The sequence below is a fragment of the Stegostoma tigrinum genome, chromosome 14, assembly GCF_030684315.1.
Source record: "Stegostoma tigrinum isolate sSteTig4 chromosome 14, sSteTig4.hap1, whole genome shotgun sequence".
Classification (NCBI taxonomy): Eukaryota; Metazoa; Chordata; class Chondrichthyes; order Orectolobiformes; family Stegostomatidae; genus Stegostoma; species Stegostoma tigrinum.
Genome location: NC_081367.1, coordinates 18,180,942 through 18,200,936, shown reverse-complemented (window position 1 = coordinate 18,200,936; position 19,995 = coordinate 18,180,942). Strand labels below are relative to the sequence as shown.

Sequence of the window (19,995 nt, the reverse complement as noted above, 5' to 3'; positions counted from 1 at the left end):
TGTTTAATCTGACCTTTCCAAAAATGAGCCAATGCACACATCACACAAAGGGAAAAAAAACAGACTGAGGTTATGAATACATTCAATAAAATGCCTTATGTGAGCTTGAAACTGTGCCAAAAATGTTCTTGTATTCTTAGGGCTTAGTTAAAACTATCAATGCCAGAACTAAGGGTCAGTGGAGGAAAATCTGGCTTTCTGTCTTGCCATCTCACGATCTCAAATTCTTCAGCCCAAACATTGCTGTTCCATTACCATGGGATTGAATGAATGTTAGTGGCTGAGGTAGCCACACAGTTAAATGTGTAAAGGAGCAGTGATGAGAAAAAACATTAAAAGTACAACTTCTACAGTCAAGTGGGAAATCTGTAGCACCTTATGAAAGTATATGGGCCTGATTTTCCTCAGCATTCCATTTTGGGTGTGTAGATTTTCTGGACATGAGGCAAGGCAAAAGATGCAGAAATCTGTTATGAAATTTGTCATCCCCTTTCACATCTAATGTACATCAACCCTGGCCAAGGACTGAATGCTTCCTTCTGGATTGAGACATGCTCAGCAGTTTTCTCTGGCCTCTAACTGTGCATTTTGTTTTTCCAGGGCTGAGAAAAAGAAACATTGAGATTGAAGGTGTGTTTTAATACAGCATCCAGTAAACGTTGAATTTCGCAACCATTCATATTTCTTCCATCTGATTTTGGGTGCTAGGTGCACATTTGAAGACATGGTTGTCAATTAATGAAAACTGGATGACCAAGATCACCACATTGCTGCCTTTCTCAAAGTGAAAGAGTGATTGATGCTGGCCATCCAGACAGCAAGATCCCACAGATCATCAGCTAAAACGAAACACTGCTATGCAACTGTGCAATGTAACTCAGCCACGTTACCTCCACAGGCTCACTAACTCAGGTTCTGATGTATAAATAGGTACATCCTTGCTCGCAATCAGTGGTGAGAAGAATCAAGGATATGTTGAGGTACTGAAGGAATTTACTGCTCACCAAATGTTGAATGTCAGACCAGCCATCTGTCAGCAAAGAGGAATTGGAAGGATTGATATAGGCTGGGGAGCAGCAGAGCTGTGTGCCTTTAGCATACACATGAATGATGATGCCATGTCTGCAGTTAATAGTTCCAATGGACAATATGGAGTTGAGGAAGAGGAGTGGACGTAGGATAGATCATGGGGGACTGTGGAATAAAAGAGTAGCAGTGAGAAGAAATATGGCCGAGACTGAAGTTTCTTTTGCCAATGGTTCTTCTGCCTATATTCACGAGCAAGTTAAAATTACTCAGTCAAACTTATTTTTAACCTAAACGTCAATGAAAAGAAATTTCAGAATATGAAACGATTTTTATCATTGATACTAGTTACAGACTAGACACATAATGAAGTGTCCTTCCCCAGGAATTTCTAGATTACAAAAATTATCTCAGGATAGAACATACCTACAGGTATATTATCACAGAAACAGCTTGTCTGAATTAACTTAGAATTAACCTAAGTTAATCTATTTAAATAATTCCAGGATTCTGTGTGTTGGTTCATGAAGGTTTAAAAATGAGATTACAACATTTTAATATTCACTTATTACTAGTTATTATAAGAATCAATTCTGGATTACATTGTATGAATTCATACTATATCCCGGATTGTATAGTAATTAAAGACTTTTATACATGACAGTTCTACTTTAAACTTACATGTAAAAGGAAAGAACTGAATATTCAAACTAATACAAATGACAAAGATTATATTCATAATCCAATATGATTTCTTAATTATATGGAGTCCCAGTGACTCAATCTTTAATGGAAATTCAACTTAGAAATTGATCCTTTTCTTCTGACTACCAAGATGGCTTATCAGTGTCTGTCAATCTGTAATTATTCACCTTTCTTAAAAAGAAATTGTTTTTGTTTTGATAGCTGTTGCCTTTGTGTGCTGTTCAAATCTTATAGCACAGGGTTCTTGCAGATCATAGTAGCCCCTTTTACAAGATATCTAATTTGGAATGAAAATAAGCTTATACGTGTGTGGCTGGCAATGATTGTATGACCATTTCACACTTCAGTCTGTGAGCAATACTAAAGAAGAACTGAGTTCTGACAAAGTTTGAAATTTCCATGTTGTTTAGATTCTGCTTTAATCCTAACATACTAATTGCTGTGATAACTTAGTGAATTTCTTTACACTTTGAAAACCTGGTCATCCTATGCAATTCTGTTAAAAATCATAGCAAGAATGAATACTTTGCTTATCTGAAAATGCTTTATGCCTCATCGCTGCTGCTCATCATTTCGATAAGCGTAAAATTTATAAAGCTTTCCTGGAAAAGGTTTGCAAGTTGTAGTTTTAAACCGTTAAAGATGCTTCAGTTGATGCCTGTGAAATAAATTCTTCAAACAGGGCCTCAGAAAGGAAATTATTAATAGGTGCCTGATCATTTAGTGCACCGACCCTGCAGCATCAGAAATCTGTGTATTGCATAGATTCAGGAGGTGGTTACCCATTTGGATTACTTTGTTCATTTACTCAGATTACTCAAGATGACTATTAAGTCTCACAATTCCAGGAAAAAGCTGGGAAAGTATCACCTTCTCTCAGTTGGATGTATGGGTGTCCCAGTGACTTAGTTTCTAAGGGGATGATGCATTAATAATTACAGACCTTCTTTTACCTTCAAGCCACTGCGCTGGGAATCACAAGGAGGCTTGGCTGAGCTGGAACATTACTTCTCACTTGGCAATCTTCCCCTGAGCTAGTCCCAGGCTAAGAGTTCCCATGTTGCTATTTCTGACCCTGCCTTTTCCTCTGCTACTAGCCTTGGCAGAGATGGGTAGAAATTCTCCCTGTTGTGGGTCCCGATATCAAGTGGGTCACAGAGAGACTCAGCAAATCTGCGCATTGCTCTGATTGTGGCACTATTACTCACAGTCCCAAGGAATTGCTGCAGACAAGACCTGTGAAAGACCCAAAGTGTTGATGTTATTTGGTACTCGTCGAATGCCTGTTTGTAATATCACAGTGTATTGTGTAGCAGAAATGTCTCTGTCCTCGAGGATGAGCCAGGGTTTAAACTCCATTTTTCCATTTTCATCTTCTATCAAAGTCAACAAAACATTTGTGCAAAGCTGGTTTACAATATGAGTACATGAATATGGGCCGAAGGGCCTGTTTCCACACTGTAGGAAATCTAATCTAAAAAAAATATTGGACGGGGTCAGCGTAGTAAGTAGTGAAGTACCTGTTAATAATTTCCATTCTGAGGCCCTGTTCTAAGAGTCTTTAATAATAATAACAATAATATATAATAATGGCACTGTTTATTGCACAATTTCCTAAATTCATACTAACCTAATACTGCCAAATGATGTGTGCACAGGCATTCTTTTTTCTGCTCCTAGGTTAGTTCCCTATCTACAATTTATATGTTGGCATTCACAGTCACTGTTATCGTGTATCTTCCCATGATACGTTATAGTGGTCAGATTCTAAAAGAAATTCCCTTTAGGTTTTATTTATTTATAATAGATAGGGTAGTTTAGGACATTTAGAAAACTTACTATTTCTGGGAATCTATGGGAAGAAACATAAAAACAGTGACCGGGAATACCAAGATATAAACTGTAAATAAGGTACTTACTAGGAATGGGATAAAAATGTCTTGCGCATATCATCTGACAGTTTTAGGTCACTATAAATTTGGGAAGTTTCACAATGAAGAGCATCATTGCAGGGTTTTGCACTGGATTCACAGTTCAGCAGAATAATCTTAAAATTTAGACAACTAGAAGTTGGAATGTGTATATATTGAAACAAAGATGTTTTTAATAGCATGACATTGTGGGAAGATTATCCAACTAAATTGTACAATGGTTGGTGAATAGATATCAAGAATTGAGGGCATTTAGTTTTCACATGTTTCACGTACAGATACTTTAATATATGTATATTGTGGTTCCAATGTCACCAAATCCCAAATGTAGTTCTGTAGCAAATCAAAACCCACTCTATGTAATTCAAGGGAGCCATCCTTCTATTTAAAATGAAGAAATTAGAGAATTGAACATAGAACATATAGAACATAGAACATTACAGCACAGTACAGGCCCTTCGGCCCTCGATGTTGTGTCGACCTGTCATACCAATCTGAAGCCCGTCTAACCTACACTATTCCATGTATGTCCATATGCTTATCCAACTGATGGTATTCTCAATACAATAAATTGCATAATTATACTCCAATTCAATTGGCACTTGTGTTTTAATTCATCTAGTCATGTAGACATAAATCAGCCTATGCACAGTAAACTCTGAATTTATGACATTGCATGTTTAAAAAGAAATTAGGCCCATTTGAACAATCCATATAAATGACCAACGATTACAACAATCTCTCCTCCCCATCACATACATTAAAACATTACAATTTAATGTGACAAAAACTAAAACAAACCATTTCTTTCCAAACTAGAATGAGGATGCATAAATTAAGAGAAGCTTTTAATACAATGCAAGCAAATTCTGGAATGGGACTATATAAAAGGAATCACATAATTAATCCCTATTTAGATGCAACAGACAGAGAGAGCAGATTATAATGTTACAATAATTCAGTAACAATGCAGTTCACTGTAATTCTACTTGTTTACATGTTAAACCAAATGGTACCCACTCATCGTATCTTTTTTTCCCTATTCATGTGCTTCCTTTGCAATCTCGACTTGTACTTCTTTTTGTACTTCTTGTTGCTCAGGAGTGTCGTAGCCCATAGTATTCCCTATAGGAAAATGAGCAAAGAAAGTGTGTGCCAGTTGCTGGATCCTTTCATAGTCTCCAATGCTTCGGAAATACTCTACATATCGCCAGAAATCAGTGGTGGAGTAAGGCCAATAAGGTGGGCTTCGTTTTTCCACATGGTGAGCTATATACGGAGGGAAAATCCACAAATAGATGCTTCTGACATGAGAATACAATGCGTTTATCAGTAAAAAACAATTTGATAATATTGGCAACCCGGCTGTCGTATGCTACATAATTGCCAATTCAAATATATTCCACATAAATTGACTTCTGTATATTAATATAATACGGGCACCCTACAATATCAATATACTTTCATTATAGTACTGATACTCATCATAAAAATACTTTAGCTGCACTGCAGATACATTGAAATAATACTAGAAATCTAAAACAGGTATATTGATACCTAAATCATCTGTGAATATAAATAATCTATAAATGCGTGTCATATCCTGATTATCAGTAAATAAGCACAAATACTACACATTCTAATATCAAAGCAATATCACCACTTTTGTTACCCATATATATCCTTAGCTTTGAAAATTCACAGTATTATGTCCAAATAATTCAGGACTTAATGAAAATCATACATTGCCCTATAATTATATTTAAACTGTGTGATCCATACAGAGCATTGTAAGTATTTTATAAGAGTTGCCACAGAAAATGTATTTGACATTTTATTTCAACTAACCTTTTATTACCTGCCAGCTTTCCGCTGCCCATGCAGTCATTCAAGCTATTTGCAATACAGATGCCTGTTTGTATTCACCTTGTTATGCTTTAAGCTTTCTTCTGAGGTGTAAATAATTTATTTTTCCTCTAAATCTAAAGGATCGTCAACTTGCCTCTTTTGGATGTGAATCTTATTCCTGTTTTTCTTCTCTAACCTCTACTTTCTACCTGAGATGACACTTAAATAATCCATGGGTTTCAAATCCAAACTACATTTCTATGCTGGGGTGATTATAGCAAGGTTATATACAATTAAAAAATCACTGGAATAAAACAAAATGTATATAGTATATATAAAATGTCTCTTTTTTTACCATCTGACTGTCGGATTACACTGGCATCTGCAAATAAATAAATGGAGACATGATCAGAATTCAGCCACACAACTCACAAAGGGCTTTTCATAGCTCTGAAATAAAACACTTCATTTGAGCACTGCCAACATGGCATTTTAAACATTCATCTAGGTTACTGAACAAAATTAGAATCACCTTAAAATATTTTAAAATGTCAACATTAGTTTTTAGAACTCATAGCAATTTTGAAGCTTTAAAATGTTTCACAACTAGTTTTTGCGAAACTTACCAGTCAGGATGTTCAGGACGAGAAATATAAATAGCCCAATACAGACAATGCACTTCATTTTAACTAATGAAAAAAAACATCTAATCAGTCCCATCTTATTCAAATATTTAGCAGTGATTACAAATTAAACCATTTATGTGCTTTGCAAATAAATTTGAAAGTTTTAAACTAAATTTCATTTTATTTATAGATCAATGGTTCAATTTATACTTAAAGATTTCTAAATAGAATCTCGATACTTACATATCTTTTAAGGGACTGCAGTGATTGAAAGAAAGGCTTCAAAATAAAATTGAGCTTCGGACTTTGAATGCGCTCCTGGCTAGCTTTGGGACAAAATGTTTAAATTGGCTTGGCCTAAATTGACAAGAAAAAAAACGTCACTTCTCTTCCTTGAAGATTTTTACAATGTGCCCTTTCTATGAACAAATTCAGATCTGTTTCAATTTATGAACTGACCAGTTTGTTTTTTTTTAAATCCAATGGCGCCCTCTTAAGTTTAAGCAGAAAAGGTACACATAGAAGAATAAATCAAACTTTAATGGCACTGGTTTTACTGGAGAAGGGCATCTCAGAGTATTCCTCATTAGTTAGAATTGTTCATGTACATTTACACTTTAAACATGAAACTTGAAATTGCTGACAATTTGCTTCTGGCATGAGATGCCACACACTAAGGCATACCTCCTTAATCTGTTTGTTATCAGCAGTCAGATCAGAAATAGGCAAGAACAAATGTCTTGGCCTTTTACTGTTAACTGGCAGGCTCATAGCTTCTCGCATAAATGTTTCTTTGCAGAAAACGGTAAAGAAGGACTTAGTGATTGGAATGACATTAGCCAGATGATCTTCATAGAATATGAGTTCCCTGATTGGGGCTGTTAATCCGGTCCAATCAGGCAGCTCTGGCAGACAGATAAAAACATCCTGTCACTCCGAGAGCTGGCTCTGAGGTAGCTAGATCAATGTCAAGGACTTTCCACATGTAAGTAAATGGTGACCTGGTGATAGGATACCAGCCTCTGTGGAGTTATTTCAAAGAATTCTATCTCTATCCCTCAGATTTATAGAGTTGGATGGCATGGTAACAGATCCTTACCCGTCCATGCCAACCAGATATCCTAAATTAATCTAGTTCCATTTGCCAGCATTTGATCCATATCCTTTTAAACCCTCCTATTTGTGCACTCAATCAGGTGCCTTTTAGCCTCCACCACTAAATCTGGCAGTTTATTCCATACATGTTCTACTCTCAGCATGAAAAAGTTGCCCCTTAGGTTCCTTTTATAATCTTTCCCCCCAGACCTTAAACCTATGCCCTCTAGGTTAGGACCCCCCTACCCTGGGAAAATGAGCTTCACCATTCATGTTATCCATGCCCTTCATGCTTTTATAAACCTCTATGAACAACTTTGGAGAATTTGGAAAACTTCAAAATTTGAGACATATTTTGGGGTTACTGGGATTTGAGTTACAATTAGGCAGTGAGATGTTTCCTAGCAGCTTCAAAGTGTTTTTGTTCTTTATCTCTCTGCATGTGTAGTTCTAACTCCAGCCTTTGTTGCTGAAACTCCACATCTCTGTCTAGCTTGTTCTCTGGCTAATCTTTCTTCTCTCTGAATTGGTGTTTCTATCTCTTTTTCTCTGGTTTTAAACTCCAACACTGTCTCTAAATTTTCCAGGTCCAACTGAGCTGAAATAACCAGGCCAGGTTTTGATTCAATTTCTGTCGTCTGGTCTGACAGTGGGTTGAACTCAAAGTGTTCAGCCAGCATTCACAAGAATCCCTGTCTGTCTGTTTTGTTTGGGATTTGAAGACCTACTTTTATAGCAATGATTTAAACGGTTCATATCTAAGGACTATAACTTCTACCAACTTGAATGCTCCCAAATCAATGGTCAGTTAGCCTAACATCCATCATTAGGATAAACGCTGGAATATTTAAAGGAAGGAATAACAGGGCATTGAGACAAGCTTACTGCAATCAAACAGATTCAATATAGCTTTGTGAAAGTGAAATCATGTTTGACAAATTTGCTAGAGTTCTTTGAGGATTTAACCAGCAGTGTTGATAAGTCAGAACTCATAGGTGTAGTACATTTGGGCTTCCAGAAGGCAGTCAATGAGGTAGCATCTAAAAGGACTTGCACAACCTAGCAATTCATGACATTGAGAATAATGTTTTAACATGGATCGAGGATTGGTTAGCTCAGTGAAAGCAGAGAGTTGGGCTTGATGAGTCTTTTTCAGATCAGAAAGGCAAAACTAGTAAAGTGTCGCAAGATTCAGTCCGAGGACCTCAATTATTTACTATTTATATTAACAACTTAGAGGAGTGAGAAGAGTAATGGATCCAAATTGGCCTATGATAATAAAAACAGGTGGGAGGGCATGTTGTGATGGGGATGTAAAGAATCTGCAAAGGGATATAGATAGTTTGAGTGAGTGGGCAAAAACTTTGTAGATAGGGGTTAATTCAGGCTTGTGTGAGGTCATGCATTTTGGTAGGAAGAAACAAAAGGCAAATACTTGAATGGAGAGAGAGACTCCAAAAAAGTTTTGTACAGGAGGACCTGGCTGTTTCTGTTCGTGAAACATAAAAAGTTAACATGCGGGTGAAGCTAGTCATTAAGAAAGTTGGAATTTAAAAATAGGAATAGTCCCAACTGTACAGGATATAGTGAGGCTGCACCTAGAACACCATGTGCAATTTGGCTCCCATGTTTAAGATCATAGATCATAGAACAGTACACAGAGTACAGGCCCTTCGGCCCACAATGTTGTGCCAACCTATTATCCTACTAAGGTCAAACTACCCTGCATATCTTACATTTTATTATCCATGTGCCTATCAAAGAGTCACTTAAACTTCTCTAAAGTATCTGACTCCACTACCAAGGCCAGCAGCACACTCCACATGCCCACCACTTTCTGTGTAAAGAACCTACCTCAGATATCTCCCCTATGCCTTCCTCTAATCACCTCAAAATTATGCCCTGGAAATAACTCTCTGACTATCCACTCTATCTATGCCTCTCATATATTGCCATTGAAGGCTGCTCAAAGGAGCTTGATTAGGCTGATTTCTGGGATCAAGGGTGTAAGCTTGTCAAAAACAATTACATGGGTTGGGCCTTTATTCATTCAAATTTAGGAGAATGAGGGATGATCTTATAGAACAGGCAATATTTTAACAGGGTGATGTTAAGAAGATGTTTCCACTAGTGAGGAATTTTGAACTTGTACCAATTAAAGAAAAAGGGGAAATTCTTTTAAAACTGAGACGCAAAGAAATTTCCTCTCCCAGAGGGTAATGAATATCTGGAATTTTCCACCCCAGAGAGTTATGCAGGCCGGATATGATATTATTTAAAGAGATAGATTTTTGAAGTATCAAGGAGTTAAGGTCTATGATGCTCCTGAGATGCTGCTGGGCCTGCTGTGTTCATCCAGCCTCACATTTTATTATCAAGGTCTATGAGGAACTGGTTTTAAAGAGGAGTTGAGTTCAGGGCCAGATTAGCTTTGATCTTTTAGAACAGTGGGCAGACATAAGTGGATCAAATAGTTGACTGCTGCTCCTAGTTCTTGTGTTGTTATGATTGGTAAGGTCTTGATCATCAAAAGTCACCATCTCACTATTATTAATACGTATACAAAACAAGATCTCATCATTGTAAATCTAGTTTGGCTTTTAAACAGGTTGATTCTGATACTTTACTTCCACTTCCATGTTAATTGCAAATCAAATTCAGCTTGCTTCGCAGTGGAGTAAATCTTAACTTTTGTTTGAATTTTGGCTTCGGCTTGCCATCCCCTCTCGTACATGAAGTTCCAGTTGTCAGACATATCCACTGTTTGGCCAATGTACTGTGATTTAGTAAAACTAATTTATCCCCCTTTTTTACTTTGTGAGATTTAAGCTAAAGTAGACAAGCAGTTTGTTTAAACAGGTTAAATGTTGCTTCATTACAAGTTATTGCTGAAGACTCCTTAAAAACAAAGAAAAATATTTAGTAAATAAAAATTACAGAGACTGATTTAAACAAATTCGGATAAGACAAAGGAAAACTTACAAGGTAAAAGGTCCAATAAATTTCCGTGATAACAAGGTGTAGAGCTGGATGAACACAGCAGGCCAAGCAGCATCAGGGGAGCAGGAAGGCTGACGTTTCTGGTCTGGGCCCTTCTTCAGAAATCAAAATTAAGAATTTCTGAAGAAGGGTCCAGATCCGAAACATCAGCTTTCCAGCTCCTCTGATGCTGCTTGGCCTGCTGTGTTCATCCAGCTCTACACCTTGTTATCTCAGATTCTTCGGCATCGGCAGTTCCTACTATCTCTGAATAAATAATTTTCTGTCATGTGTTGTTCAGGCTTGTTGTTTGAGTTTGTTCTTGCTGAAATGAAGAGATTAATCCTTGAAGCCAGTAACTGCTTTTGTTTCTGTATTTGAATAGCTGATATTTTCCCAGACGTATAGGCTTTAAAAGAGAGAGAGAAAGTTTCTGGTTTCTCACTAATTCTGTGGTTAGCATATTTGCAGATTATCTGTGCTTTTTCAGCCCTTTCTTTTTAGTTGAGAATTCTCTTCTCCTTTGATGTTGCCTACCAGTGATCTTCAGGGAAGTTCTAATTATAAAATGGTGTTTCACCTTTGATGAACTTCACACCTAAGATGGCTGCTTAAGTGCTAACAAATTGTGGTCCCACATAGCAGTGTCAGTTATGCTGAATTCCCTGTTCTGTCCAGTACCTTGCTTGGCTCAGAAGTTTTGGATTTTGACATCTTAAAAACGGTGTAATTGAGTTTCAGATGGATCTCTTTGTGGCTACTGTTGAGATATCAAGCCAGTCTGCCTGCTTTTTGGCTGGTTGCGATAAATGAACAAGAATCAGGCATATAACTTCTGGCAGCCATTTTTATGTGTTGAGTCTATTATATAACGTCAAATTAACCTTCTTTATAAAATATACAATATTTAACTACACATTCATGGCATTGTTTGAAAAGGATTTGGCTTGGTTGGATGCTGTTTAGAGAAGGCTCACTTAACTCATTTCATGGGTATGAAGGACTTATGTGATAAAGAGGGTTCACATCAGATTAGGCCTAAATCCATTGGAATTTGAAGGATAGGGAACGGATTTTATTGAAATGTAAAAGATCCTGAGGTGACTTATTAGGATGGACCAGGAGGTTTGAACCCTTGTGGGAGAGACTGAATCTGGTGAACTCAGTATAAAAAAACTAAAGGTCAGAGATGATGCTTTCTTTTTCTCTCGGAGGGTAGTTAGTCTGTGGAATACTCTTCCCCAGGAAGCAGAGGAGTTTGAGTTGCTAAATTTTCCAAATTGATTTAGATTGAATTCTGAGGCACGGAAAATGTTTTGGGGGGCAGACTGGAAGTTGGAGTCAAGACCACAAGGCAATCTGTCGTGATCTTATTAAATGGTGGAGCAGGTTCATAGAGTCAAATGGCCTACTCCTTTTCCTAGGTTCTGTGCTCCTGTGTTCCAGTGTTGCTACTGAGAAAGACCACACAAATTACAGGCAAACATTAGTAATCTTACAGAATGGACAGATGATGCAGTACATTTTCATTCCAATCGATATCATTACTGAACTAGTCATATCCCAGATAGAAATCTAACCTCAAACCTCTTCCCTTTGTTCCTTTCATTCAAAGTGTCTTAGTAATCAGACATTCTCCAGAACATAGATAACAAAGTTTGGAGCTGGATGAACACAGCAAGCCAAGCAGCATCTCAGGAGCACAAAAGCTGATCTTTCGGGCCTAGACCCTGAGGAAGGGCCTAGGCTCAAAATGTCAGCTTTTGTGATCCTGAGATGCTGCTTGGCCTGCTGTGTTCATTCAGCTCCACACTTTGTTATCTCGGATTCTCCAGCATCTGCAGTTCCCATTATCTCTGATCTCTCATCTCTCATTCTGCAGAACATTGCCCTTTCTCCAGGGTACAAATTTATACACATAGCAACTGCTTGAAACATGAATTTTGAGTACGTGAACTGCCTGAAGATCATAAAGCAGGGATTCTTTATTCCACTGGCATCACCGGTCATTACAAACATGAAGAAAAATCAAGGTTAAGCATGGAATACACTATATTTACAGGGAATAATGCCAATCAAAAGTTATAGGGAAAAAGCAGAAAGTGAAGTTGAAGGTCATCCAATTAGCCATAATCTCATTGATTGGAAGAGCAGACATGATGTGATGAATGGCCTACATCTGCTCCAGCATCTAATGATTTGTATCTAGTTGTGGGAATCCTTTTCTGTCTGATTCTTCTACCCTAGAGGCCTCTTTCTACCAAAGACACTCTTTCCTCCTGTTTGCTGTTCTGACAACTACACATAGCATACAGTGACCATCAACTAAACAGTTTTGTGATTCAGTTATACCATAGCGGCTAGAGTTACACCAAATGGGAACTCTGTTGCACGTGACACATGAAGTCCTAGCCAGGCCTAATATCAACCAGTGGGAGACAGTTGGTATGAGTCTTCAAAAGCAGTGATGGTTTTGGGGAAGGTAGAAGATCAAACCCAATTCCCTGGTGCTTGAACAGTTCTGGGGTCCTGTACAGGCTGATACAGCATGAGTGCACAGATCAAGGTCAAAGACTTCTGAATACCTTTTGCTGACCTTGTAATGTGCTATTCATAGCAGTCACCATGCATGCCTTACAAGGATGCCTGGATGGCTCTTAATATGTTCAACCCAAAACCACATCCTCACTTAAATGTGATTTTCAATCAGGTCATGAATTACCAGAAACCCCAGACAATGAAAAGGATGTTTGTGGACAGATGGAAGAGGTCAAGTGCTCTGATCCAGATGAGTGAAATGGCATCAATCAGATCACAAATCACAGCAAGAGTCTGAGAACACTATCACCTTCAAGCTCCCCTCCAAGCCTCAACACCATGCAAACTTGGAAACATGCTGTTATATCTTCAGTGCCACTGGGTCAAACTCTTGGAATTGTTTCCCTAGCAGCATTGTAGGCTTACCTGCACTAAATGGACTGCAGTAGTTCAACAAGGCAGTTCACTGCCATCCTCTCAAGAGTAATGAGGGATGAGCAATAAATGCTGGCCCAGCTATTTTTGCTCACATCCCACGTCAACCTTATTGGCATGATTTGATGCCTGTGCTGTTGCGTCCCGCCGATTAGGCCAGAAATGTAACAGTGAGATTTGAACACACGGATAATGCAGAGATTATGAAACAGATTAGTTTTTCCACTGGCAGCAGTTCATTACAACCTTGAAAGTAACATTCATTCAATAATGAATGAGTGGCTCTTCAACAATGAACATCGGAACACACAACTGCCTGAACCTAGGCTAGTATGCATAGATTTCTTAGTTCCCGCACACCTTCGTTCACAAGCATACTTTCCTCGGCAAGTGTACACAGACCAGAGTTGCAGTCAGATTTGAACCCTTTATTTGTATATCCCTAGAAGGGCACAAAATAAAAATTGTCTGCAAAGGGTTACTTTCTACAGAGAGAGTGAGATAGACAGCCCCTCCTCATTATTTCTTCCTACTAGTTCTTTCTCCGATTGAAGCTTCCCTGACTCTTTACAGGTACAATATTCCATGAATCCCAAACAAGATTTTGCTAGACTGCACTAAATACAAATCCACAGCCTCTACTTGTCTATTACAATCTTTTTTTAAAAAAACATATTTTAGAATCAGAGGTTAAAAGTTTCCACAGTATTTTGGAATTCCAAACCATTATCATGACATTGTTGAGGAATATTCAGGCTTCTGTACTGTAAGACCCAATCATGTAGAGTACGTTAAGATTCAATAAACCTGTTGATGTTTCAACATACCAATAACTCTGTAATCTTTCCAAAGCTAAAGGAGCCAACAAACAACATCCTCCAAGTCCACAATGCTGTAAGATATCTGTGCTCCTCCAAGTCTGGCTTCTTGAGCATCACCAATATTAACTGGTACATCATTGATGGGATACTTCCAAATGCCCAGGTCCTAAATGCTAGAATCCTCTCTATGTATGATTATGCCTATCTATCCCATTTCCTCTTTCAAAACGATCCCTAAAATCTACTTGATGACCAAGCTTTTGATTACCCAACTTAATTTCTTCTTTTGTAGCTTGATCTCATATTCTGATATGTATAATGGTCCTGTGAAGTGTCTTGAGATATTACATTTCTTTAAGGGTACCATATGAACATACATTGATGGTATTGTGCTACTTGTATGGTTGTTGACTTTCATTTCTATTGCTTCATCCAATATGGTTTAGGTTCAGATTAGAACAGGGAAGTGGGAACTGTTGCCAAATGTTTTCTTTTGCACAAATAATGATGAAGATATGATTTAAATATCTTCATATGATAATGGAAGTAAAAGTCTTGGAATCAATGAAAGTAGGTAAAGGTCTTGATGGGGGCTTGACAGACTCTTTCTGGATGAGTGAACAGGATTGACTCAGCAGTCTTCCTAATTTTTGTTTAATTTCTGTATTTTCGGGACATTCATTCGCAGCAATTCAAATAATTATTACAAAGGTACAAAACAGATTGAATTCCCTTCCTGCAGAGCTAAACTCAAAAATCTGATCTGAAGGGTAAATGTAAGCTAGGTTGACCCAGTAGAAACTTGCATTGCTTATATAGACTAGAAATTCGGCCTTGTAATAGACCATAGAGACAGAGATATACGACATGGAAACCATCGGTCCAACTTGTCCATGGCGAGCTGGTATCCTAAATTAATCTAGTCCCATTTGCCAGTATTTGGCCCATATCCCTCTAAATACTGTCAATTCATTTGCCCATCCAGATGCCTTTAAATGTTATAACTGTACCAGCCTCCACCACTTCCTCTGGAAGTTCATTCCGTACACACGCCACCATCTGTGTGAAACACCTGCCCCTTAGGCCCCTTTGCTCTTCACCCTATCCATGTACCTCGTAACTTCTATAATGTCACCCCTCAGTCCAGGGAGAATAGCGGCAGCCTATTCAGCCCCTCTAAAGCTCAAACCCTCCAGCAACATCCTTGTAAATGCTTTCTAATTCCTTTCAAGTTTCACAACATTTTTTGTATTACAGGGGGACCAGAACTGAACACAGTATGCCAAAATCTGCATGATTATCTCACCATTACAATGAATGCCTGAAGAACCCGGTGAGTGAAATTGAATTACAAATTCAGGTCTGAGGAATTATGGATTTTGAATCTATTTGGGGAAACCAGTACAAATAATTGAAAAATTGGAGCCTTGTCAGAACAGCTGATCGAACTGAAACATTATATTTATTGCATTGAGTGAAGCATGAGAAACATAAGCCAATTCTTATGCAATCACTGAAACACATCAACTTATATACACTACCTGCCATGTAATAAAACATCATAAGAGTCTTCAAAGGAATGGTATCAATCAAATTATAACATTGCATCACATAAGGAGAAGTTAGGTCAATTGATCCAAAGTTTGGATAACAAGTTGCTGTGGGGCGAGAAAATTCATGAACTGAAGAAATGACAGCTGAAGAACAGTCAGTAATTCTAGAACAATTAATATTGGTGATGCTCAACAAGCTAGAATTAGATAAGTGTAGATACCACATGGAGTTATGCAGCTGGAGATAACAAAGATAGGAATGTGCAAGGCCATTGAGGGACATGAAAACAAGAATGAGAACTTTAATATCTAAATGTTGTTTGACCAGGAGCCAATGCAGATCAGCAAGATCAAGAGTAATATATGAATGGAATATGGCTGAGTTAGGGTATGGGTTGCAGACCTTTGGATGACCTCACTTGTATTTTCACTGTTCATTTTCAATTAGCTTTTAATTTCAAGATTTGTAAACTATGTTTCATTTCTTAATTTTGTCCGGATGAGTATATGAATGGGCAGGGTTTAGAGGGATATGAGCCAATAGTGGTTAGGATTTGGTGCTCTCACCACCGCGGCCTGGGTTCATTTCCCAATCAGGGAACATGTTCTTGGGTGGCACGGTGGCTCAGTGATTCAGTGGTTAGCACTGCTGCCTCACAAAGCCAGGGACCCAAGTTTGATTCCAACCCCGGGTGACTGTGTGGAGTTTGCACATTCTCCCTGTGTCTGCATGGGTTTCCTCTGGGTGCTCTGGTTTTCTCCCACAGTCTGAAGATGTGCAGGCTAGGTGGATTGACCATGCTAAATTGCTTGCAATATTCAGGGATGCCTAGATTAGGTGGGTTGTCAGGAGATAAGTCTGGGTGGGACGCTCTGAGGGTCAGTGGGGACTTGTTGGGCCAAAGTGCTTGTTTCCACACTGTATGGATTCTAAATTAAGATTAATTAAGAATATCTGGTTGGCAAGACAATTTGAACCATAGGGTCTATATCAGTGCTGTACATCTCTATGCTGTAGTTATTCATTCCCATAATAAAAGCAGCAAAGAGGCAATGCAGTGAGACTCATTTACACTCAAAAAGCCTTTAATTTCTAAGTTGTTGTCATAGGCTAAGCCAGAATCAATAGAACTTGTATGAGTGTGTAGTCAGGTTTAAGCACTGTCAAAGCATGCACATATACGCATGCATATTTTTACAATTTATTTTGACCACAGCATTACAGTGGTTGCAAAGCTAGAGTGGTTGCAAAATAGTTTGTGCTTTGATGTGACAACAGAATTTCAATATAAATTTAGTGTCAAGAATTCATGCAGAAACCGATGTGTTATTATCAAGCATTCGATGCATTAAGTCGTTCCTACATGCTCTTAATATTGAAGCCTTACTGCTGTGTCAGGTTCCTCCACATCTCAAAGGTTTGGCCTTTGTGGTAGTCACCTACACATTCAATGTTGCATTGGTTTGACGTTCTCCAAAATTCTGCAACTGATCTATTCAGGTGCGTGGCTTAATGTGTTAGGCCACTCTGAATGAGGCGGCAACTGCCTCTATATATTATATTCAGTCGATTTTCCTTTGCCTGGTTTAGAATTTTTGAATTAAAAGAATTCCTGGGAACATCATGGTTCAAAATTTTGGTACTGGTTACTTGGTCTAGAGTGTACCTCCATGTGTACATTGCTAAAAGCAAAGTAATTAGATAAGTTAAACAATAGTTATGTGTGCATGTTTCTGTGGACTATAGGACTAAATGTTTAACTATTTTTCCATGTTCAAATGTGTGGTATTTATTGTTGCTTTTCTATTGGAGTAGTTGGTGGTATCTGGTTTGCTGTACTTACAAGAAGTTCAGCATAATTTTATGGGTGGGCAATGAGAAATGCTTAAATTTGTTTTGTTTTCCATACATGAGATGTGAGCACTACTGACAGGACAACTTTTATCATACCCATCTGTAATTGTACCTGAGCCATCTTGAGCCACTGCCATCCACATACTCTACACTGTGCTTGTTCTGGAGGAGTTCCACGTTCTGAGCACAATCATAGTGAAAGAATAGTTTCAAGTCAGGATGGCAAAAGTGTTAGAGGGGAATTTGCAGATGATTGTGTTCCAGCTGTTTTGTTCTTCTATGTGGTAGAGTTTGGGGGATGGAAAAAGGAACATTCGCGGGCGTTACAGTTTTACTAATGCTATAAAGAGAATGGTTCCTCTAGTGGACCCTCATAACTGGTACCCCTCTTTACTGGGACCATTCTAACAAACTTGAAAAGCGCCCTCTGGCAGAGGCCAAAGTAATGATTTATGAATTAATATCATTATGTTTCAATTCTAGGTTCTCCTGACTTCCAGAATACTAAAACAATTAAACTATGCTAAATCATAAATCATCATTAGTTTGGCCTCTGTTGGGATATTATTTCCACTAAAAAAACCAGAAGAACTACGGATGCTGGAATTCAGAAACAAAAAAATGAAACTGCTAGGAAAACTCAGCAGGTCAGAACTCAATCATTCTAAAGAAGGGGCACTGAGAAGGGTGACTGAACCATAAAAGTTAAGTCTACTTTCTCTCCACAGATGCTGCCAGACCTGCTGAGTTTTCCGAGCAATTGCCGTTTTGTATTCTTTCAAAGTTGGATATCACATACTAGGAGAGATGTTAAGATCTTAGAGCATGGAAAGGATTTAGTATGGACTCAGAAGAGATATTCAAAATAATCTCACAATTTGACAGAGTAAATAGAGAGAAATTGTTTCCAATGGCAGAAGGATCAGTACACAGGAGCCTAGTTTTCAGATGATTGGCAACAGCCAAAGGTAAAAGCAGGCTGAGGGAAGCGTTTCTCTTCACATAGCAAGTTGTTATGATTTGTCATGAACTGCAAACAAGGGTAGAGGAAACACATCCAGATTTTAAAAAAACTCTAAAAAGTGAATCAGTGAATTATACAATTGGGGAAATATCACGACTGTGAGAAAATAGCAGGAAAATTGAACTAACTGGATAGCCCTTCCAAAGATTTGGCACAAATGTATGGTGTCCTTGCTGTTCTTTTCTATGATCAAAGGGAAGTATCTTTGGAAGGGGAGTGTGGACTCAATGGGCTGATTGGCCTGCTTCCACATTGCAAGGATTCGATGATTGTGTCATGAGTGTGGTGCTTGAAAGGTAGTGGGCAGAGAGCCACAGAAATGAATGATCACCAATCCTTGGTTATCACTAGCTTTACAAAAAAAAGTCATTTTACATTGTTGAGGCTAAACAAGAGATATTTACTAATTTCCTAGCTAGTGCAGGTAAATTGCTTACTGAGCTCTGTCAATATCCCTCTGTAATTAGAGATGAAGTTATGGGCTCAGCTTGACCTCCCTTGCCTTTTCAAAGGTGTCAGGCCTAGCAAACGGGGTTTGGGGGAAGTTGTTTTGACGGGCCCAATCCTCCCCAAATATAAATTGAACCTCCGTATCACACTTATTTAGCATAACATGGACAGATTGCCAACGCTAAGTGCTAGCATTCATAATTGTTTAATCTAACTAAAAGTTATGAAAGGCGACACGAATGGATAGCAGGTGTGAACGTAATCTGCCACAAAGAATAAATGCGACGGAGTGAAATTACCTCCGGTTGCACATATTTTATACCTTCATGTACAAAATAAATATATCTGACGGCCTTTTATTGAAGCGACTGAAGCGCGAGGCTCTCTCACACGCACACACTTTCCTCAACTGGGGTTGATAAAACTGATTTGTTCAATGTGTCTTGAAGCGCCGAATGGAAAATGTGTGAAACAGTAAAGTATTAGGCGGTGGACTCGCTCTGCAGGAAGTGGCTGGAAACAGACACGTCTCTGAAACGGGTGCGGGCTTCCGTTTTCAGCAAAACAAAGGAGAAGGCTTGGTGTGCATTCTTCGTCATATTCAGTGCAGTGGGGATCGGTGTTAGCATCCTGTGAACATTTGAGACAGAAAATCACAAATAAATCGGTGCAAAATAGAATCTGAAATCCGCCCACAACAAGTGAAGCAAGTTTATTTATAGCTAGCAACAGCGCCATGTGCGGGATGGTATTTTAATGTAAACATTTTCACACAGCATTTTCTTGACCCGGCAAAAAAAAGATTGCATTGTATAATTGCATTTGTCACATTATTTCAGAGATAGTGGGAACTGCCGATGCTGGAGAATCTGCGATAACAAGGTGTAGAGCTAGATGAGCACACAGAGGAGGAGGAAAGCTGACGTTTCGTGTCTGGAAGGGACTGCACATCTGGAAAATGGTAAAGTTAGAACCCAGGATAATAAAATGTGAGGCTGGATGAACACAGCAGGCCCAGCAGCATCTCAGGAGCACAAAAGCTCAAGATAATAAAATGTGAGGCTGGATGAACACAGCAGGCCCAGCAGCATCTCAGGAGCACAAAAGCT

General features: G+C 38.5%; 1 protein-coding gene across 2 annotated transcripts; it reads right to left on the bottom strand.

Moving 5' to 3' along the window:
* Positions 1–4,252: 4,252 nt before the first annotated feature.
* On the bottom strand, positions 4,253–6,558 carry otos (otospiralin). Of its 2 annotated transcripts, XM_048542600.2 has the most exons (4): positions 6,380–6,558; positions 6,137–6,199; positions 5,866–5,892; positions 4,253–4,931 (listed from the first exon to the last, which is right to left on the bottom strand). In XM_048542600.2, the coding sequence occupies exons 2-4, from the start codon at positions 6,192–6,194 to the stop codon at positions 4,702–4,704; spliced, it is 315 nt and encodes a 104-aa protein (XP_048398557.1). In that variant the 5' UTR covers positions 6,195–6,199; positions 6,380–6,558; the 3' UTR covers positions 4,253–4,701. The 2 variants fall into 2 exon arrangements, with proteins under 2 accessions (XP_048398557.1, XP_048398559.1); XM_048542602.2 differs by lacking the exons at positions 5,866–5,892; positions 6,137–6,199; positions 6,380–6,558 and adding an exon at positions 5,511–5,831.
* Between the last annotated feature and the right edge of the window lie 13,437 nt (positions 6,559–19,995).

Excerpts from the sequence above, each read along its gene's own strand:
- otos (XM_048542600.2), bottom strand. The coding sequence starts at position 6,194 with ATGAAGTGCATTGTCTGTATTGGGCTATTTATATTTCTCGTCCTGAAC. Across the intron at positions 5,893-6,136 it reads CGTCCTGAACATCCTGACTG|ATGCCAGTGTAATCCGACAG; the intron begins GTAAGTTTCGCA and ends ATTTATTTGCAG. Across the intron at positions 4,932-5,865 it reads TGTAATCCGACAGTCAGATG|CTCACCATGTGGAAAAACGA; the intron begins GTAAAAAAAGAG and ends CTCCGTATATAG.